The sequence below is a fragment of the Embiotoca jacksoni genome, unplaced genomic scaffold (assembly GCF_022577435.1).
Source record: "Embiotoca jacksoni isolate LCO1_2020_lvr unplaced genomic scaffold, fEmbJac1.0.p SCAF_50, whole genome shotgun sequence".
In the NCBI taxonomy this organism is placed as follows: Eukaryota; Metazoa; Chordata; class Actinopteri; family Embiotocidae; genus Embiotoca; species Embiotoca jacksoni.
Genome location: NW_027185404.1, coordinates 1,432,639 through 1,456,313, shown reverse-complemented (window position 1 = coordinate 1,456,313; position 23,675 = coordinate 1,432,639). Strand labels below are relative to the sequence as shown.

The following is a 23,675-nucleotide window of genomic DNA, read 5'->3' as shown; positions in this document are numbered from 1 at the left end:
CTCCAGAATTCTGATTTATAGAAGAAATACAATTTCATCATGTCCAAACAGCTTGCTAAATTAAAATTAAAATGTTCTCTTTAGACTTTAACTTTGTTCTGTTATATCGTGCCCGTCAAGTATTTTTTATTCGGGTATTGTTTTGACAATATAACTGTTATATAACAGTTATTGAGAAACTAATTTAGTTAATTTTTAACTAATTTAGCTATTTAGATCATTTAGAGCTATTAACTGACTTCTACACTGCGAGCTGTTACCAAACTATCCAATAATTTACTTGGACAGTTTGAACAATATGCATCTCCCTTTTGAAATAAAGACAAACCTCTCTGAAAATGTGCCGCTGATTTCAATCCAAGGGACCAGAATTGGCATGAACCTTACTGTTCATCATCAGTAAATATAAACATATGTTCATCTGTGATGGGACTATTGGTGTCAGCCAAGAATGTGCTTGTAATATGGCATTATGAAGTAAAAGTCCACTTTTAAAGGTTGTAAATGAGCCAAAAAGTCATTTAGTTCAGGCGGATGTGAACATGAAATGCAGCAGCTTCTGTATGTTCAGTCTGATGGAGCTCCCTCACCAACAGCCCTGATTTATCATTAAGCACCTTCAGATGTAAACAGCTCAAATATGCACGGCTCTGATGCCGGGGTCACTCTGCTGCCAGGCATGCATGAAGTCAATGTCTGAGGTCAAGCAGATACTGTGAGGCCACTGTCCCCCAAACAGCAGGGAACACAGCAAAGTTCAAACATGTTTAATGTCATCTTTGGCTCCACAGCTTCCTCTCCTCAGGGTCAGGGCAAAGAAGATGGGTGCTTTAATCTGATTGGCTGCTATTCTGCTGAGTCATTGTGGCTTGCAATGACTGGAGTCCCCGATAGAGGTCAGGGATTGGTTATGCAGTGACCTTGTCAAGTGGTTCAGTGCTGAGTGAGGTGGTTTCATGGCTGAATTTCTAACCATGTATCCAGTTTAATGCGCTGAAAAGACTCCTTTACCAGTATTGGAAGACAACTGAAGACATTCGAGTTATGGAATAAATGGAACAAAAAAAATACACAGCAAACATCAAACTGGGCAAGACAGCCACTTGATCACTTGTTTTACAGTTGTGGAAGACATATTACTTGTGCAATCATTATTAATACAGTACTATTTTCCAGCATCTATTTCAAAAATTAAGAGTGACGTGAAACATAACATTAATCCATAAATGACAATTTAACAAACAGCTGTTAGTAGAACATTTGCCCATGTGAGTCACTGAAATGAGTACAACTGGTCTGGCGTTTCATCTGACGCTGCACATTTTGGTATCCATTTGTTTGTTTTTCTGACTTGAACTACAAACTTACTATTTAAATGTTCAAACCACTGAGAGATATCTCATGTTGTCATTTATAGTTCCATCTTAACCTAATAATAAACTCAAATTCTGTCGGTGAAAACAAAAATACCACATTATGTTGTCAAAAATGGCATTAACATGTAACACTATCATATGTCATCCGGAATATTGTAAAAATGTCACCATCATATATCGTCATGAATATCATTAAAAAATGTCACACTATAGTACGTCGTGCAAAATGTCATAACATTTTATTAACATGCGGTGTTGTCCAAAATTTCCTAAAACTTTAATGGTGTAGTATGTCATCTGAAAAATCATGAAAATTTCACACTATCATATTTCGTCCATAATATTGTAAAAATACCGTATTTCGTCCGAAATATCACAGAAATATCACCCAAAATATTTTCAAATTGTCCTAAAAATGTTGTAGCAAAGTATTTCATCCAAAATGTCATTCTGTTGGATGTCTTCCAAAATATCATGAACATTTCATACTGGAGTGTGTCATCCAAAATTGCCTAAAAATGTCACAGTAGCCTCCTTCCATTAAGTAACGGGACAAACGAGGTGAAAGTTGTGAATACTTTTTTATTTTCTTTAAACTTGTGTATCAACTTCAAAGGGTAAACTGTGTGCACGGCATTTTGTTTTCACAACAATTTCAAAATTAGTTAAGTGTTCTTAAATTTTTTAATACATCATTTTCCTTTTTAAAACCATTTACACACGATTGCTCAGCACTGGATTCTAGCAGTCTATCATTAATCAGGGGTGTAGAATGATAAGCATCATCAACAAACATCCTCCCTACCTGTGTGTGTGTGTGTGTGTGTGTGTGTGTGTGTGTGTACACTATATATTTTCCCTAACCAGTGATATCATTACTCTTCTTTCATGTGAAGTAAAAATATCTTTCTTTAAATATGATTCCTTTACATGATAAAAATAGTTAATTTTTTCTTCTTCTCCAAAACAACGTTACGTCACTGATGCGCTGCGCTGCGTATCTGTTGGAGAGCAAAGTACAAATTGGTATAGATCTGCTCCATGGAGGATGGGTGCATCTTGCACACGTGTGTGTGTCTGTGTGTGTCTGTGTGTGAGCTCTGTTTAGTGTCTAGGAAAGCCTTCTGAACTACAAGCCTGGAGTCCCACCCCTCTGCCATGGATGACACTCCTCACGGTGTGTTTAGTGTTGATAAAAATTATTACAAAATTTTGATTCTCTTCGTACAAAAACACTTTTCATAGAAATTGCATTTGCACAAGTAAATGTGGAGCTTTGCTGCTAAAGACAGAAAAAAGCCACAGAAGTACAAAATGAAACTGGAAACTTGACACTGAGCAAATGGAGAAAAAAAAAAAAAAACTGTGTTCCCATACAGAGTTGAAGTGAGGTGTATTCACTGCAGCAGTGAACATTCTGTCCATAGAGATATAAATAAAGAGTTTCATAAATAAAACAATAAATATTTGAATAAATAGAGTTTGTGTGTTGTGTGATTGCTGTGAATTTAGACTTGGTGAGCTGTTTCTTTCTTATTGACGTTACGGGTGTTTTGAGACAGCGAGCGATCGTGTTCACAGTAAACACGGCGGCTGCCGCTCTCGTGGATGCAAACGGCTCTGTGCTGCTGCCGCTGGCGATCGCTGTGTGACCATGGCAACCACAGACACCACAGAGAGGGAAAGGATACAGGAGGGGCTTTTACAGGTACAGAGTCATCTGAACGACACATCTCTCCACCGGCAGAGAACAGACACATCAGGGTGGTATCATTTATTATACTAATTGGCAAAGCTTACTGTATTATCATCTTTATTATCATGTCATATTGCTCATTATTCCCCTTTTTTAAGCGACACTCCATCCTGTGAAGCAGTGTGATGAGTTTATCCTGTGGTGTCCAGGAGCCACCAGAAGCTGTCAGAACGCTGATGTTGCAGCCAGCAACGATGATAACCACTGACTATCTGAAAGCACCTCCACCGAATCCTCTGTGACTGCTGACTGATACTTGGACATTTACAGCTCACTCCTAATGTAGCATCCTCTGTTTCAATTTCACCTCATAGCTTCTAAAAAAAAAAATCACCCCACTCCCCCTAACCCCCCCCACCCCACCCCACACACCCCATTAAAGACTAAAAGTGTTAGTACTCTGAAACTTATTGCCTGATGGATGATATACAGCATATCCATTTTAATGTCAATCAATATCATATGTGACAAAGCAATGCCTCTGTGTACATTTTGGGGGCATTGAGCTTGCCGTCCTTTTCAGGGATCGGGTTCGATATAGTTTAGAGCCCGTGTGGTTGTTCTCTTCACAACATTTAAAAATGAACACTCCTTTACAAACCTTTCTCCCCAATCACCCAGGTAGCATCCCTCATAATCTCTCAGATGCTTTGGGTGCTGCTCGTCCAGCCTGTTTGGAGCTGTGCGATGAAAGGCTGACTGAGCAGCAGCTAAAGATGATGGGTCCAATCATTTAGCCTTTTTTAAATTTCGTTCCAAGACTGTCTCTCTTTGCCTCCTGGGTTTTGAAAATCCTGGCACCTGTAGTTCGTTGCCTTGCCAAGGTAATGAGGTAACTCGCTGAAATTTCACCCATGTTCACGTTATTTCCACAGGAAATATTGTTGAATCTCTTATCCTTAGTTAATCGTAAAGAAACAAGTATGACATTTAATCGATATACTGCAAAGCAACTCTGCTCTAACTTCAAAATAACCCAACCGCTGCTCCCCTTTACCATTTCCCCGCACCCTTTTCCCCAGTGTCTTGGCACACCACTTCAGTACAGGTGAGAGGGTGAGAAAGTGATTGAGGTTCCCACTTTAGGCCATAGTCTCTTTCCCTGGCAGTCTGCGGTCGTTGAAGGTGTGCATGTTGATGACCTCCTCTGTTTTCACCATAACGGGAGGCTGGGGCTTGTGTTTGAGTCGGCGCTGGCACTTGAGGGAAACCCGCAGTTCGTCCACCATCGCGCTGCAGAAGGACCTCTGCAGAGGGGAAGAGAAAGAGGAGAACAGAATCCATTTCAGACCACTTTCCCTGTCCAAACGTTACAGGCAAGAGAACAAACCTGCTCTCCTGTGGGCAGTCTCATTTCATTGCATCCCCCAATCACCACCCACCATCTCATCTCAGACTTGCCACAGAAGGAAAATGGTGAATTACACAGTGCAGCAGGCTGGGAACACAGGGTGTGCTGGATGGGAGGGGAGGACGTAGGATGGAGGGAGGTGCAGATCCATAAAAGTGTGTGAGGTGCGAAGGCATTGAATTACTCAACACAGTCAGAGTACAGCAGTGGTGGGTTTGTGGCTGTTGCTGCTCATGCAGTGCTTTTAGTGAATACTGTGTCTGATGCATAGGAAGACTTTCTGTTTCCAACATACCACACTTGTATTCTCTAGAACTGCTGTGCACAATCAATCTAATATCTATTAGTCCAACAAATTTCAGAAGTCTTTTCTTCCTCTGTTTTTTTTTTTTTAATCTTTTAACTTCCTTGTATATTTATTCATTAGTTACTATCGATGCTTTACATGATGCCTTTTGACAACCTCAGTGAAGGGTGTGAACCTTTGCACAGTTCTACAGAACTGGCCCCAACTGGTGCCTCAACTGCCTCAACGAATACAGAATGGATTACCATGATCCTCATATTGAGGATGAATTAACATGACATTAAGTGGATGCCATACATCCATCCATGCTGCCCACATGGTGCATTGTCACTGAGCCACGAGCACGGCTGTGGACCTGTGAGATGTTCAAGATGAATTCATTCCACACCATCTGCACATGGCAACTAAATGTGACTAAGGTTTGGAAAGAAATCACAAATATAAGGTAAGTGAAACACTGCAGTTTCAAAAGAGCAAACAATGATGTAGCTTCTGTAATGATATTAAATTAGAGACTCAAATAGGCACAGTAATTAATCATAAGATGCAGGACTATCCAATGAAAGCGTAATTCATAATGATACTGAGTTGTTCTTGTAGTACATACAGATGCAATATGTACTCTACCGTGAATTACAGTTGTGCATTTTTCTATTGTGGCAAAGCAAGTCGTGCACCTTTTCCAAAACACACAAAGTCTCTTAGGTCGGCATCATTTTCTTGCCTTACAGTATTAGAATGAAACCACTACTTCCTTGATGGGCCAAAGGGAAAATTTGCTAAAATCTTGACTAATTATCAAAATGAAATGTCAAAATACATCATCGTTTCATGCTCGTTGATAGAGAAGTGTTTTTTTTCCATCTGATGCCTGAAGCAGCAGAATATCTCTAATCTGTGCCTCTGTGGAAATATAAATCTCATTAATGTTCTGTCACAGTTACATTTAAGGACTGGTTTGGTTTTTAAGCAAATAGGACATAGATTTGAGAAAAATTGTGGTTTGGGTTAAACTGATTACTTCATTAAGGTGAGGGAAGCTTTGATATCATGGTTACCACTGTAACCATGACAGTAATAACCATATGGTAAAGGTTATGAAATGATTAAAGGAATAATGTGCAGGAATTAGTGGCATCTAGTTTTTGCATCTGCAAATCTAGTGCAGATTTTAACGAACTGAACACCTTCCAAGCATTTAAGAGAATATAGGGTGGCCATGAAAACTCAACAGGTGTAACTAACAGCAGTTAGCTCTTTGCAGCATGATTTTTTTTTTTTGCTGGTCCATCTTTCCAGCTTGATCTCCTCTGTCTGTGAACGTTTATTTTTTTTCTGACTTCCTTCTTTGCTCCTATCATAATTTCATGGCCACTAGAGAGCTCTGTTACTTGATGTAAACAGATTATTTGTATAGAATTAGATTAGTTTTAATGTATTCAAACAAAAAGAGGAATTTGAGAATAGAACTTATTGAAGCAAAAAAATAAATCAATACTAAGCCTTATATGTTTCAAACAAATAAATTGTGTAAGTTTGTGAAGGCCCTGTTTTCATACGATTCAGGCACACTGGCCTTTTGGTGCAGTGCCCATTTGCAATTGTTGTGGCTCAACGTGAAGCTGGCTGTGCTGAGATGATTAACAATTGTATAGTTAGTTTAATTTAATTTAATATTATTCTATTGTATTGTATATATTGTGCATTTTTATATTTAATATTTTTTTACTCTGTTGTTTTATTGCTTTTCCTGTATCTATAATGCTGCTATAGTGAAAAAAATGTCTCCTTGTGGGATTAATAAAGCATCCATCCATCCATCCATCCATCCATCCATCCATCCATCCATCCATCCATCCATCCATCCATCCATCCATCCATCCATCCATCCATCCATCCATCCATCCATCCATCCATCCATCCATCCATCCATCCATCCATCCATCCATCCATCCATCCATCCATCCATCCATCCATCCATCCATCCATCCATCCATCCATCCATCCATCCATCCATCCATCCATCCATCCATCCATCCATCCATCCATCCATCCATCCATCCATCCATCCATCCATCCATCCATCCATCCATCCATCCATCCATCCATCCATCCATCCATCCATCCATCCATCCATCCATCCATCCATCCATCCATCCATCCATCCATCCATCCATCCATCCATCCATCCATCCATCCATCCATCCATCCATCCATCCATCCATCCATCCATCCATCCATCCATCCATCTATCTATCTATCTATTGAAAAGTAAAATATTCACACTCAAACAACCACCTCAACATCAGTGACATTTGGAGCACATTGCTCTTTAACAGCGTTGTTAATAAATGAGTTATATCAGGAGCTTTATGTGTGCATAGTTTACATCAAGCTCACTCCTTAACATCGTTCCAACACCTGATTTCACTGAATTGATCAGTGTTCTTTGGTCACTTTGACATTTAATTGATTCTAATTGATGTTTGGCTTCCATAAAACACAGGTTTTTGTCTTCTATCATTGAACCTCTTCCTACGCTGGGCAACGGTTCTAATATCACTAGAAGACATATTTATGATATTAGTGACCTTTTCGCAAGCTGTGAACGCTGACGCGTAATTCCATAAATTCTGTGATTATGAGTCTCAACCTCCAGACAAGTTTGTCAGTTTCCTCCTGCCTAAAGTTTGGCTGGTGGTATCGATATGCTCCTTCTTCAGCTATTAAGAAACTGACGATACACTGCATCACAGTGGTTTTAAAGGGGATGAGAGACACTGATATGATTGGCCATGACTGAAGTTGGCTGTGACCAACCTTCTACTTATATAGTCCCTCCACTTCCTACTGCTCTAAAATGAACAGAAGAAAGCTGCTTTCCCAGCTGGAGATTGAGTCTTGAGCAGGTTGGGAACATTACTGAGCAGCATGGAGTTACTGAGCTGACCACGATGAGAGCAGAGTTAGAGATGATACGGAAACACTAGTCATGACAGCTGCATCCACTGAAGAGGAAAAGGGTGACCACGGGAGAAGATAGATGCCACTGATGTCAAGATACAAAAATTCCTCACAATGCATCGAGGTTTCTACCTAAAGTCCAGTATCCTAAGAATCCTGAGAAACCTGTCCAGGATGAAATAAAGCATAACCATATGAATACATGAGGAAGATGGCACCCTGGATGAACTTTTAAGAGAAGTGCCTCAGGGGCAGAAGAAAGTGATGAGGAAGAAGAGAAAATCATGTGGGAAACCCTCCATAGGATTCTTCATCAGCAGAAAGAGCAAGTGGCTGACATGAAGAAATCCTACGGGTGGCTTAAAGAGGACACCAGAGGGGCTCTGATCACGACAGCACAAGAACAGGACCAGAGCACCGGATCCACAGAGGCAGGCAGAACTGGAAACAAAAGAACTTCAAAAAGACCAGTAGTTTATTAAATTACACAAATAATTTGTCTGCAATTTATAGGATTTATTCTCGCTCAAATTCTTACTTTTAATTGATATTCATGAAGTTTAAAAAAAAATATTTTACACCAACCTCGCTTCATAGTTTTGGTGCTGTTACTAAGGCAGTTAAAACTGTTGTTGTTATTTGCAGGAAAACCCAACATTAGTAAAATCACATGTATGTTCACAGTTTCACTGCTCCTACTCTGGTTTTGTGAGAAGCTAAACACACCTTTCTCTGGATGGCTGTCACATTGGGTGCTAATTTCTGATGTGTCCTCAGTTAAAGTTTCCACAGATTGTGATGAAAGACTTTTTAAACACAAATGAATCTCCAGTGGGGACAGGAGTGTTTTCCAGCCTCAGACAGCTGGATTCCTACAGATTCCATTTAAATATCGCCAAGTATTGTGATTATCATACTGAAGAACATCTGGACACTGTGTATAACTGTTTCACTGTGTAGAGCTTGGCTGGCTATGAGTACATGAATATGTAATTAATGCAAAGATTCATGAATAATGAAATAATACAATTTATCCCAACGCTCATTAAAGAGAAACTGATCCATCAAAAAGAAGACTTTGACTGTGATGTGCAGGCAGTTAAATTGTCCTTAAGACAGTAGAAACATAAGAATGAAACACATCTAATATAATACATAATTTAGTAATAATAATAATATAATATATAGTATATACTGCAGAATATTTTACTGGCAAGGATTACACAATTGATGATGGATACAAATAACAGTGTTTGGCAGAACTTTGTTATCTAAAAAGACTGTTTATATCTTGTTCTTTTGCAGAATGAATTTTGTCCATTTTTCCAATTAGACTCTTTAAAATGTAACCGGGAGGGTTTTTCCAGCAGCCCTGGACAGTCTGTATCTTTGATAGCATGCGTTTCCAGTATAGCCTCACAGCAGAGCTCAGCTGTGCTGCTGAGGTCCTGCGTGGTAACACAGCCGGCCCATCAATGCACCCTGTCTTCAGCTCTCCACGTTTTAAACTTCTACTTAAATGTCTGAGGTTTGAAGTTTAGTTCCACTCCGGTCTGTTCTGTCAGATATCAGCTTTCTTCTACTGTTCACTGACTTCTCTCAGGCAGAACTCTGGGAAGTTACTGCAAGTGCAAACCAAACCTTTCCTGATTTTGCTGTTTTACATTACAAACCTTCTAATGAGAAAGCAATCAGAGATGCTTCCATTGAGCAGAAGTGTTTTTCATAATGTTAGCTGAGTTTCTTCTGCAGCATAGCCGCCAACCTCAAGGGGCCACACCCAACTCCAAGGTGGTTAAAGTATTTTCACATTTTGTTTTATTCTATTTTTATTGTATGACCCAACGCTCTTCTGTCCCTTGCAATCGTCGTTAAATATATATATATCTATATATATATAGATATATATATATATCTATATATATATATATATATAGTTTTGAGGAGTGATGGTTTAATGCTTTTGGTTCTGTGGCACAAGGTGAAATCCTGCTGGGGAGTCGATTTAAAATGCACCTCAGGTGTATACGTTTTTGTTGTAAGTATAAGTTGGTATACGTTTTTTGTTAAATCCAAATCCAAAAAACTTTTCATTTCAAAAAGCCACAAAACTTCCTCCACAACTTCCCCGTCAACAGAGACCTCCGCACTGATGCACCAGAGGAGGATTGTCTTTCCGACGAGGCATTTTGGAACAGAACAGTTCACCCGTCCATTGACAAGCGTCTACGTTGGACAGTAATTGTGCTCCTTGTGTCTCACAGCAGAGGAGAAACAAACAGTGCCAGACTGTCGGCCCATCTGTTAAGGTTGTGGATGTGCAAACTGATTGAAAAACCACCCAAAAACTGATGAAACATGATAAATTTGAGTAACTCTGATACAGTAGCAGGTCCGATCTCTGCCCTGCTGTTAGACGTAGAACAGAGCGTAGCGGGATGTACTGACTCTTTTCAGATCTGTTTGATTCCTCAGCAAAAGGCCTCCGATGCAGAGATGACAGCACACGAGGCGGTCTGCTTCATGAGTGAAATACAACCGGCCAAAATAACAGGAGCAGCTATGACGGAGAGACAACTGACTGTCTGACGCCGCTCAGAAGGAGACCAGTGGTTTGCTCTCGATGTCAGTAGTGTAACGAGCATTAGTGTTCGCCTTTTATGGACTGACAGCTGATGGATCGACTGACACGAGTACCGTGGGACAGTTCACATGCACAGTGCACAGTGAAAACAGCCTGGAGACTCATTGTGAGTTTCTGGGATTTTACAATTCCTCCAGATCTACTGCAGAAACTCTTCTTGTGTGTAAGGACAGTGCTTAGCGACTGAACCTTTCTCCCTCCGGTGGATGTTGTTACGATGGAGCCGTCAACGTGTCTGTGCAGCTCTGGTGTTCAGACACCACTGAAGGGAATATGCCACGGCTCACTGGACCTGCTGTTGTACTTTGTGCAGGTTGTAGCTTCAACATCAAGGACTCATCAAAGCGAAGCATCATTTGAGTCACTTCATGGTGTTGATGAAGCAGTGACAACATTTTAGGTCTGTTCAAGAGCATGAATCAGACGGCTGCACACACTGCCTGCAGTGACGGCGGAAAACGGAACAATTGTGGTAAAAACAGAAGTTTTATGAAGCTGTGTATTTGCTGCATTCAGAACCAGAGCAGAGACGACGGTAACTGATGCAGATCTGTCGTTTCTCAAAGCACCGACCATCTGCAGCTCCAACTCAAGATGTAGAGACGGACAGATTCTACTGAGGATCCTCCACGCTGCATCGTGGCCTCACGGCTCACCAAACTACACTCGTAATCCAGAGGTTGGTTCAGTGACATCATCATCCAGCGCCTGAAGACATGGACGACTCCAGAAACTCACGTGATGCATGAACACGGTGACATTATGTAAAACTATATAGACTTTATGAGCTCCACACCAGAGCACTAAAACACCTTTGGAGTTGTAAAAAGTACGCTGACGTCAACATTGTGCAGAAAGAAAATCAAGAAAAAATGTGATTGTCAGTAACTTTATAATGTAGGAACATTGAAATGAGAGCAGCTGTTGAGTTGAACATTTAGAGTCATACGTTAGTTAATAGTTACAGTAAGGATGACGATGCCGAACTTATGTCTGCTTTTGAAACGCTCTGGTCCTCATGACATCGCCGCTGCTCTCCGTTCTCTGTGACAGCGTTGTTTATCACTGCTACGCGGTGCAGTGGAAAAACACTCACACCACATCAGACAGCTGCCATCAACATCCACCAGCACTGAGCACCGCATCAGCGTTGATCTGTTTGGTGGCTAGCTGGTCATTAGTGACTTCACAGATTAATGATCGTAGTAAGAAGGAACACCTTCCTTTTAGAAGAGTGATTCACATCATCACCCGCTCAGAAATACAAGACGTGAGCTGAATCTCAGTCGTTCAGGACATAAATAAATCTATGCACAAACATAAAGCTGACAGGCATCTCCACATGTGCACCAACAGAACAGCAGTGAGCAGCGAGGGTTTTACAGGCCCATCCAACATCATCACTTATTGATGCACGTTGTATCTCGTAGGAACAGACTTCGGTGCTGCCGCACGCCCAATTTAACCGCTGCTCCTTCACATTCTCTCGTCTGTGCTCGTAAGCTGCTGTGGCATCTGCATACTGTATATACGGTGTGAAACAAGAGCAGCAGCTGGGACCGGACCGGTCCTGATCCGGGGGAAACTACAGAGTTCTCCCAGTTAATACGAGTTTACTGTTACAAACAAAAGGTTCTGTGTGTGAAAGAAATCAGCAGCCCTGAGACACAGTACAGACGAATGGTATTTCCATGTGGGTGGAAGGAATGTAAAAGTGATGAAGTGTGAGGACATTTAGTGAGTATAAGAATCAGACTCATTCAGGTGTAGTGGAACTGAAGGCCACCCTCACCATCACTATTAATCTGGCTCTGTGCCCATTCAGAGATAAAGAAGTGCCAGAAATGCCTAACAACAAACCATTTGGATCCAGAGAAGCTATCATATCATTTCAACGTTAGAATTTGTTTACCACTGTGCAACAAACATGTGTCACAGCGTCTGATTGGCTGCCGTTGCTCTGCATTTCACATGAAACTTTCTCACACTAACTGGCTAAATGCAAATTGTTGCATCATCCGAGTCGCATTATGACATCACTTACAGTCAAACAAGTGAAAAGTTGTATGCAACTTTACACTTCCAAGTTTCAGCTATCTGAACTTTTTGTGGTGAAGTTTTGCTGATTTTACATAAAGAAAGAAATCACTATCATTACTTTTTAGCTTCGCTGATTCATTTTAAAAAGCTGTTGATTTATTTTATTGTTAATAACATGTGTCAAAGTGAACTATCACAATGGGCCAGAAAAAAAAAATTCCACATTGCATGTACATTTTTGCATTTTAGTCAGTCTTGTGATAAATGTGAATTTAGGATCGCAACACATTAGAAAAGTCGTCAATGTTAACGCTTTCTCCACTTCATATTTGTATGTGTCCAGAATCTTGCTGAATCCACGCTTTATGTGTTGCATTGAGTTTGACAAAGTTCCACATCAGAACAGAGATGAGAATTCTGTTTTTTACAGAATCAGTTGCACAAAATTGTGGTTAAAGCTTTCTGACTTTTTAACTGACTTTCTGGTCAGTTTTTGGCAGTTTAGAGCTGTGACGGATTGGCGACCCGTCCAGTGTGAACCACACCTCTCGCCCGATGTCAGCTGAGATAGGCTCCTCCCACATATCTCCAAGGATAAAAGGGTAAAGCAAATACATGGATGGGTAGGTGTTTTGGTACGTTCATTAGAAATCAGATTTTTTTTTTACAGTTTGAACATGTTCGTGTTTGTGTCAGCTCTAAAAATGTGAATCTAAATGACAGATCTTTGGACACTGAGAGGAAGCTGTTTTCTGCCCTACCTGTGACTCATGAAGCACATAAAGAGACTGCTGTATTTTACATGGAGGGGGCGGAGTTCTAGCTGGAAAAAAATAACACGCTAAAAGACCCAATGCACAGAACTAGGTAATCCAAAAACTAGAAAATACCAACATTAAACCTACACTGATACATTTTCCTGCTCAGTATGGGGATAACATATATACTCTAATTTATGATTGAATATTATACTTTGCATTGCAAATTAGCATGGACACATGGATCAGATTACCATGTCTGATCATAATTAAACACATATAAAGATGTAAAGTTGTGTTCTTTTAGGTCAAAATGAACTCATGTTGAATGTTCTGTCAGAAAAAGTTGCATTCTGACAGATAAAAACTGTTTATGTCCAAAACATCTTATCTCAGGCCATCTACGATAAATGATGAGAGAATACACGTTTGTCCATTATCAACATTACCCAGCATGCAACAGTGAATATAATCAACTGATTCTCTCTGAGTTAACAATTTGGTCTCATTGTTGTTGTTATAAGACATTGACTTTTATGCTGTAGCTGCATAATGATGGTTATATTTATTCATAAATTGTCCAATTTGTTGGAAAATGTAAGTATTTCATGGACTGATAAAAAATAAAGACTTATTAATATAAAATCTAGAAAAGAGGATATAATCTGACCAACTGACATCTCTTCAAATGTGACTCGTGAGTCACTGTGAGAGTAGAAAACGACACCCTCTACTGAGCCTGCTCAGCATCCGAGAGATGAGCAGCTGCAGGAACAAAACTATTGTTAAAAATAATATTAAGAGCTTTTTAACGCTGTTGAAAATTAGGCTGATTAGAGAGAAAATTAAAAAAAAACAATAATCAAGAGATCAGTCCTGATGCGTTCAGTCATTTGATGCAATAATTGAACTGATGAAAGGAGCCTTAAGAGCAGTAAAGCATTTATTGTATAATGCTAACAATGCTAAATATCAGTTTTTCCCATGTTTGTTTCCACACTGTACTGGTTAATGGTCGCAGCCACTCTGAAACATAGCTATTGATTTTCCTCTGCTGTAAAATGAAATGGAACGGCGGTGTTTTCAGTAACAGTAACAGCCGTATAGCTGCAGGCTTCGGGGAACGGCGGGCCGCCCCGCCTGCACTCAGGGGACACATTGCGATCCCGGCTGCCTGTTGGTGGCACGTTGGATTGATGGCGGCTGCTAAGGGTCATTGGATTACAGAGTTTTTATGACGCTTGACAATCAGCCGCAGCTGTAGCGCCACAAAGCACTGTGGGATAGCTGAGAGGACGGGGAACGGAAAGCTCGTAAATCCAACGCTGAAAGCAAAAAGGTACATTTAGTCTGTGTGATTATTCAAACAGGCTGGTCGTACCGACGAATAATGGTTCATCACAGTGTGTATCAGGAAGACATTTCTGGGGGGATATCAGTGCTTTAATCTCTTTCTTTGAGCATTTTATAGGTGCAGTTGTCTAAAAGTAATCAGAAGATTACTTATGGAGTACATGTTTAGTCGGGTGCCGTGGTTAGCACGGTCACCTCTGGGCTCACAGCTGGTCGGCTGGGGTTTGATTAAAAACTAAAGAATACTCTCCAGTTCTCCGAGAGTCCAACATGTGACGGTCCCTCACCTGTGAGACTGAACTAATGGACTCCGTTTAGCCTGAATGGGAGAGGAGCAGATGTGAAGCTGTGATGCAGATGGGATGGAGGCAGGGCTGCGTTGTAACCCTCAGTTTACTGTGGGCACTAAAGGATTCGCTGCTCGGGGGGTTTTGTCTGATCTTTGGGCTCCTCTGAGCTGCCGTCCACATTTGGAGCGCTGCAGTCAGATCTGGGTTCGGATCGTTGTCCTGGATGGTTTTCATTAAATTTGTTGTGTGCTTGTAACAACTGACAAACCCTGGAGACATTTAGTCCACGTCCACAGTACAGGCCCCCGTCTGGTAAATCAAATACATCTGCATTCCAGGATTTAGAAAACAACTAAAAAAAAAACGTAACTTTAAAAATTAGTACAAACTACCCTGAACAAATGTTCATCCACACTGAGTCTGTGTGTTTTTTAGTCAGTAAAATTACATTTTGATAATCTATAAAATAATCCACTGGGGTATGTGGGCTTGGATACATTTGTTTGGCCAATGCGGCGCCTTGCCGGATGACCTTTTATTGGGACAGTCCTCAACAGAGACACCCTTTTGTGTCAGCTTTAAATATCAGAATGGGTTTTTACCACAGACTGTATGTAGCTTCAAGATATGAAAAATGAGGTCGATGCAGAAGTGCCACTAGAGGTCGGCTCCAAAGAACCTGCGGCTCCATCGACTCACATTAGTCAATAGAATGTGTCCATCAGTTATCTCGGTGTTGTTAGCTAAAGTCACTCCTTCTTATTAGTTTTCTGGAGGTCCATCTGAAAATAATCCCTCATTCATTAGAAAAGAAGATTCAAGAAGACCTGTTTTTGGGGGCGTGTCTGTTTGATTGACAGGCCTGTGGTGCAGTCAGGTTACAGCTATCGGTGGGCGGGGCGTAGTATCGTCAGGTTTCCGATCAGATCGGTCAGATCCACCGCTGGCTCCTCCCCCAGCTCGTCCAAATATGGTCACTTCCTGCTCCAAACCGCTCCAAACTAGCAAGATGGTGACGGACAGAATCTGAACTGGAGGATTCGTAACGTTCACAAACCAACGGGTGACTTAAAGCCTGTGTTGTGTTCAGCCTGTTGTTGTCAACTCGTCATACACCGATTGAATGGATCACAGTATATAACTCATATGATCTGAGTTGCTGCTGGTCACAGGCGAACCACACATCACGTTAATGGCGAATAAATCTCAGCTTACTTTTGTCAGGAGTAATGCATCCCTTTATCTTCAGAGGTTCTGCCATAGTTGTGGGACATTTTCCAGCCAATGCAGAAACTGCTCTTTACTGTATGAAGGTGCTGAGGTTGGGCTGGTGGACGGGTGTGTAGTATATCTGACTTTGATGCAAAACAACAGATTTTGCATTCTAACACAGACCTGTCATTAACTCTCCAGATGGGGTACTATATATATATATATATATATATATATACAATGTATGGGGTCAATCAATGTGTCAGGAGGAAGTCTGGGGTGTTGGATAAAACACTTTCACACAGGAGATATCTGTCTGTGTCCTGTGTGAAAGTGAAAGTCAGCTCTGACTTTGGTGTGTAATTATGTTAAAGGTGTACTTTGTCAATTTTCAACCTTACTTCTATGACATAGTAATAAAGGTTGTATGCATTTAATTTCCACAATACCACCATTAAATCTATTTCTGCCTAAACAGCAATGAAAAATCTGTGTAGAGTTAAAAAAAACCTCCAACCTGCCATGTAACTGAGAACAACCACCTGATTTGTTCCAGTTTTCCTCTGAGCTCAGAGATCTTTGGTGTGTGTGTGTGTGTGTGTGTGTGTGTGTGTGTGTGTGTGTGTGTGTGTGTTCATATGCATGCCGGTGTGTATGTGTGTGCAGGGTAGATGAGATGGGTTCCTCACACACAGCTGGTGGTCCCTGCACCCCGAGAGCCAGATTAGTCTGCAGCAGCCTCAGCAGCAGGCAGGAAGAGAGGAAAAAGCAGCAGGAGGAGGAGGAGCGGGAGGAGGAGGAGCGGGAGAAGGAAGCGGAGGAGAAGCTGAGGGAGGGAGGGAGGGAGAGGAAAGAAAGGAGCAGGATTTGGGAGAGGAGGAGGAGGAGGAGGAGAGGGAGGAAGGGGACAACCATGGTAATCATGGAAATCTGACAGAGCAGCATGGAGATGACAAAGAAATGCTCTGTTGAGAGTCTATGAAGCATGTGATTTAGTGGAAAATTAGGTTTCCAAAATCAGTTTTCTGAAAGATTTAACTTTGGTTAAATTAGCAGGAATAATTTCTGGAGCATATTTAAACACACTGACATCTTGAGGGGCAAGATCTAACACACTATCTCTTTTCTTTGACTGTGCTCTTCCTGTGAAGCAGGAGGTTAATATCTCCATCTGTCCAAAACTCTAAACTTTAACAACATTTGGCACTTACTGTACAATAGACTGTACGTGTAAAAGAAGAATCCTGTTGTTTGCCATCTTACCCACAGTCAGCTGATATACTGTACCACAGATTTCACACATACAGGTCCAGGGTGTGTTTACAGTAGCCAAGCTGCCACAAAGGCTAGCAGGAGGAAACTGATGCTGAAACTTTGCTCCTTTAAAAGTGGAAAAGTACAAATTACAGCAACTCCAAAGCTGTTGGTTTTACATGCATCTCACTGAGTCCAAACCAACTGCTGACAGTGTGAAGGATCACCGAAACCGCTGCTACTATTTTATCAGCATTTACGTTTTCTGAGATGTGATGGTCCGTAGCGGGACGAGGTAAATCATCTGGAGGGTTGTGCTCCCGGGTCAGAACCCACGGTCCACCCCAGTCAGAAAACGATATGTCAGCTTTTCCTTTGTGATGTCTCTGTGGAGTTTGAGGCATGACATCGTTTTCCTTTTGGAGGATAAACTTTGGTCTCAGTTAAAATAGATGGTTCGGAATAAAGTGTTTTTTTCTTTAATGAGTAAATGCATTGAGCCTACAGTCCTGAAATAGTTTGTTTAGTTGCATTATACATTTACATTACAGTGATACTAACAGGTGTACTGATGGGCAGCCTGAGCCTGATTGAGCTGATGATGTCATGATGGCAAATTGAAACTTAATGTACACCCCAATTAAAAAAACCCTCAAATTTTAAAGTGTCTTTGTGATTTGTAGAGAAACATGTTTTTTTTTTTTTTTTTTTTTTATCAGGTTTAGCTACCTAAGAACCAAGTTTGAATTTTCCATATGCCTTGTCTATTTAAGAAAAAAAAAAAGGCTTATGGAAAATTTTTCCTCACCACTTTCAACAAATATATCTTTGGACAGCTTTGGAGTTGTTCAAAATTATTTTTTTCTTTCATTTTGATGGGAGCTGTTAGACTTTATACTGAGCTCAGCTCAACAGTTCCCAGAGCTGCCTTGTACCGGTGACCAGAGAGGAAACTGTCTGTGGATGAGGTGAATGAGCACATTTCCCAAACCTCTGGAGATGCTACTTTAAAATGAACAAGTCGCCATGCAGCAGTGATGATGGGATGTATTGGAGTAATGTAAAGGGCACTCACTTGGGACAAAGAAAATGAAGAAGTCTCACAGTGTTGGCAGATAGATCCAAATGAATAGCCTACAGAAGCCTACAGTATAGTTTGTAAAGTTATCAAATGTTTATTCATACTTTTATTAAAAATTTTAACAAGTGTATATTTTCTTCTGACAATACTCTCATCTTGTGGTATTACAATCTGTTTAGTAAATGCAGTAATCTCAAAAACACATATATAGTGCATTAACATGTCTATTTAACCTTTAAAGGTGCAATATATTCAAAGCAAGTCACATCTTTTTAAGATGTTAAGAGGTGATTTTGAGTCACTGTAGCGTCCAGGCAGTCTGCCCTCAGTACAGCTCTTACACTTCTTACAGTATTTACATGTTCTTTCCCTGCTGTTAGTTAGTTAATAGTTGGCTTTTTTTTAAACAGGTGTTTGTGAAGTTAGATTTTATACTTCTAGTCGTTGAAAAATAAAAGTAAACGTATGCGGTTGTTTTATCTGGTCTGGAGTGTTGTTCAGTTTAGCTGCACTAAAGATGTGTTTTGAATTGTCCAAACAAGGTCAGTACGCCTCGTCTGTTTGCTACAAAAAAATATTCTCACTTTGGTAGAAAGCTTGATAAGAAACTGGTCTGAACTGCATACAAACAGCAACTCAACAAATTAAGACCGTTAGTAAATGAAACACCCTGAATGACGGGCACACAGAGACACAGCATCAGTGAAGCTTCTGAAAACCAGCCGGCCCACTGATGTGGCGGCCTGCCTGGATGGCTCCCTTTACACCAAACGGTCAGAACACCGTTGATGCTGATCAATTCGCTGCTTTTATAAGCTATCGTTAGCAGCACACACTGCTGTGTACTCACCAGTCTTGAAGAAACGTTGTGAGTTCAGCATCAAACTTCCTTCCTGTACTCACGCTGTCGCTGCCTCCGGCAGTGGAAAGCAGCGACAGCGTGAACTCTGCTTTTGCTTCTGGTTTACCAACAGTTTCATCCAGCGATGTGTTTATTGCTCCATTCATTATGGCGAGATGTGAGAATATGCTACCGTCTCTTTTTTCAGGTTGCACTGAGGGCAAACTGGACGCTACAGTGACTCACTATTGACTAGTGTGGCTTCAGGAGACAGGCTGAGGTTAGCCAGGACTAGCTAGCTAGCTAACCTCAGCAGATATCTGTGCGACGCAGTCAATAGATGTCTTTGATGTGTCGTCAACGCTGCTATTAATCCCACTTTGTGGATAATTTCAGTTAATTATTTAATTTTTGTAACTAAAAATCTTACATATTGCACCTTTAAAAACACTATTCACAGTTCCTCTATTGTATGAGAGGGTGCATGGCTCATCCCATTATATAAATGACTAGCTGCTATTTCTGCTCCTTTCTAATGTTACAGAACAGAGGTAATTGTAAAATGCAAATTGCAGGGTGTGCACTGTCAAGCATGTGAAACACAACAAAGAGATGCTTAGCACCACATTTTTCAACTTGACACGTTCAGCATCATGGTGAGAAAACAACCCCAAGTTATAAAAGTAGGTGGTATTCAATTATCGTAGAGGCCAGGAGCAATGAAACAAAATATATGGTTGATTTTCACACTGAAACAAAAGAGATGGTTCAAACTAGCCTGATCATAATAAGGAGTAGACAGTGGGATCCACAAGCTATCTGACTTTTTTAAATCAATATTTGGACCAACTAAATAGAGGTGAGGTTAGGGATAGACCCACATGTTGGTTTTCAAGTATTGGCCTTTTCATGTCTCATATCTTAAGCTGCCATCATGACTGATGTTTATTCTGTTTCTAAAGGATGGAATGGACTTCATGCTTTTATAATATAACTATTTAATGACACATTTCTAAACGTATTCCTCATTCAAAATCAGTTATTTAACCCAGAGCTTCTCCTCGAATGGTGAATGGTTGTGTTTCCTTAACACTTTGCCCGTTTTTAACATTGTTTCTGTGATTTAGTAACAGAGGTTCCACACCTTTAAAGTGCACAGTACTTGTTAACGTCCCTGTCCTTGTACGTGGCTCCGGTAGGGCTGTTCATCACTGACTGTTTGCTCTGTGATTTTGTTTGGCCAGCACGATCTGAGCTGTTGTTATTCTGCAGTTGCTAAAAGTCTCGAGCGGAGCTTTCGATTATCTGTGCTCACATTGATTGGCACCATTCAGCACATTATCAAAATAAAAGCCGTTCTTTTTGGATGATTGGGAAATTCGATTGGTGGAAGCCAGCGCTCTCATATGTCTTCTATTTGGAAACGGATCTCTCCCTTAAACTCAACAAAACTGTTTTGGTTGACTAACTCCAACTATATCTTAACCATGGTTTATTTGTCATGACCGGGATCTTTCTTTACCTTAACCATATCAAAGCCATGTGCAGATATTTTAGAGAGGGATTTTAAAACTTTATATAAAGTCAGTTGTCCTTAAATTCATCAATCGGAAAAAAAAAGGCACAAAAAATATGTGAAGAAAATAAATACCCATCAGTAAGCACTTCATGTTTTGGACTACTATTTATGATGGCCCCCTGGACTCCACTTCATTGTGTGCTGTTCCACTAAAATTTCAGATATGAAACTGTTAGCCTTGATGGGACTGAGAGGTCAGAGAGGCAACATGTGATATGAGCTAATAGCGCTATATCGTCACTTTCTTTTTCATAGTTGATAAAAAGCTTCCGAAGATAATTCCTCCGTGTTTTGAAAGTATTTTATGTCCACAGTGTGTGAAGAGAAGATGCTGAGCTGGTGTCGCCGGGTACACTGTAAGACTAGATACATAATGCAGTGAGTTTTAGGCTGCTTAACAGTTAGAAGGCCAGATGGATTAGTGAAAATGTCAACTGTGCGGCGGTCTTTGGGGGACTTTTTCTCCCCGCAAAAAGAGTGTTTGGATCCTGATTGTATTTCCTAAGCTGCTCTCTGATCAGTCACAGTGGGAAGGAGACCTATCCAGAACTTTGAAGGAAAGATGACCTTCCAAAATGCAGATTTCAGTAGATTTAACAAACCGTACAACCCAGTATCAAACCGGCAAATCGGAAAAGAGACCCGCCGATCCACAACAGCAAACCGTGAGACAGACACGCTTTGGCCTCTTTAGGTGTGAAAATTACACATTGTGTATGCGTGAAAGTTACACGCACGTAAATGTCTGTCTAGGCCTGAAAGTTACGCATTTGAAAAGTGTGAAACTTGTCATGTGATGTCATGTGACGTGGGATGACGTGATCAAAGTCCCATAACACAGGTAGTGAGACCAGTACAAAGGCCAGTTTTTGGCAGAGGAAGGAGGAAGGAGGGGTGGGTGGCATTAGTTGCAGACTGACGACGAGGTTCGAATCCAAACATGTTTTTATTTGGACCTAACCCCAACCATGTGTTTTAGCTAAAGATGTCATTTTCCTGTAGATTACATGGCTCTTAGCATGCAGTAGGTTTAATTTCCGCACGCCTAGAATGCGCAAAGCGTGGCTATCTCACGTTCTGTCGTGGTGGACCGGCGTGTCTATTTCACGTTTTGTGGCGATACCGGGTTGCAACTGTACTAATTGTGTTTGCCCACTGAATGTATTACTGGCAGCGCTTAGAGGAGAAGCTGTAGTACATTATTGTACATGTAGGCACTCTGCCAGTCTGGGTCAGCCACAAACCTCAGGTTTGGTCACAGACTACAACTTTATTTGTCTGGATATCAGTGACGGCCTAATTACTCTGTTTAAGGTCATTTCAGCCAAGAAATTCGTGCTTCAGCCCTCCTGTCAACAGGCAGCTTCATAACGGCCTTCAACAACCAATATTAGTCAAACCCTGTTTTATTCTAGTCCAGTGATCCGATTTTGTCTAAATAATAAAAGAAGCACTGTGTGCAATCTCAAGCCAATAAGTGACAGTGTGTCAATGATTGTATACTTTTATGTGCTCCAATCACAAAGCAGAGTGCACGACACATGACAGAAGGGGCATTTGTGCACGAAACAAGAGTGCAAGCAATTCATTACCAACACAAGGTTTAAAGTCTGGTGGTCTGCTGTAATCTGAATGGAAACTTGAGTCTCCAGTGTTGGTCAGACTGGCGCTTCTTTGCTTGGTGCCTGCTGGGTTTCGTCTTTATTTGGCCTGTTCAGGCTAGATAATGCAGGGATTAATGTTGTGGTGGATCAGTGCTGTTGTGGAGCTCACACTCACACTCACACTGTATTATCTTTCTGTATATGCTCCATTATAACCTGCTGTATTCACTCATGACATTGTTGATTTATAAAGCTATCACGGATTGAAAAACAAACTGTTTGTCATGTTATATTTGAATTCAGGGCCAAACTTTGTGGAAAAACAGGACTAAATGTAGATGATTTCGGTGATTAAAAGTTTGATTTGGAACAATGGTGTTACTACAATTGCCTGCACCAACCTGAGGAAGTACTAATAGAAGTACACATGGAAGTTTCTGTCAGTAGTCAGTTCTGCACTAAAGCATAATACCAGTTCCTACGCAGGTAATGTACTTCAGGCAATAATGCTACCAGTAGTAGATAATGTACCTCTGGAGCACCATCTAATATACCTACAGGTCCTAAGGGTATGTTAATTCTATCATTAAGGCAGAGCAGTATCTAACTGTCTTAATATAGTAAGTACATCGATCCTGCATACACATATGTAGCCTGGTGTTACAGAAACCACTGAGTGGATATCCGAATTATTGTAATTGTTTCCCTCAGGTTCCAATGCTGACAGGATATTACTAATCCAGCGGCACCACAGAGAAGAAGACAGTAAAAATGTAAGAATAATATGTTTAGTGGGCTATATGAACGTTAATAGCTCGTTTCTGCAAAGATTAGATTTGTCTTGAACATTCAAAGTGTGTCAATGACTAGTATTCAATTTGTTCACATTTTTTAAACTTTGTATTCAAGACATGAAAAAAGGAACAAATTCATTTATCATAAAATGTTTTTAAAGTAGGCATAGAAGGAGAAAATATAAAATTTACACATTACACTTGATATTTTTTATGTCCACATCTTGGGAGATACAGACTGTAAGTTGAAAATTAAAGGTCATATTTAAAAAAAAAAAAAAAAAAACTTGTGTAATTTTAGCCTAAATAGCAATTATTTATAAGTTGTTTAAATCTTTGTATGTGTTGGCCTATTTAAAGGTTAATGGATCCTGGTAACATTACTGCCAGCTCGTTGTCACTCCTAGTACGTCAGATACTGCTGTTTTATCAAAGCTGTCAGAAGGATTAAGAGTCTGAGAGATACAAACA

General features: G+C 40.6%; 1 protein-coding gene across 3 annotated transcripts in view; it reads right to left on the bottom strand.

The window, feature by feature from the left end:
- Positions 1-3,507: 3,507 nt before the first annotated feature.
- Positions 3,508-23,675, bottom strand: part of grik2 (glutamate receptor, ionotropic, kainate 2) — a 269,550-nt gene continuing 249,382 nt past the window's right edge. Inside the window, exons 17-18 of one of the 3 annotated variants that reach the window (XM_069171981.1) lie at positions 18,381-18,449; positions 4,130-4,379 (exon numbers count right to left, since the gene is read on the bottom strand). In XM_069171981.1, the coding sequence (XP_069028082.1) occupies positions 4,215-4,379; positions 18,381-18,449 (234 nt within the window). In that variant the 3' untranslated portion in view covers positions 4,130-4,214. Of the gene's footprint in view, positions 4,380-18,380; positions 18,450-23,675 lie in introns of all 3 variants that reach the window. The other 2 variants (XM_069171980.1, XM_069171982.1) reach the window with 2 other exon arrangements.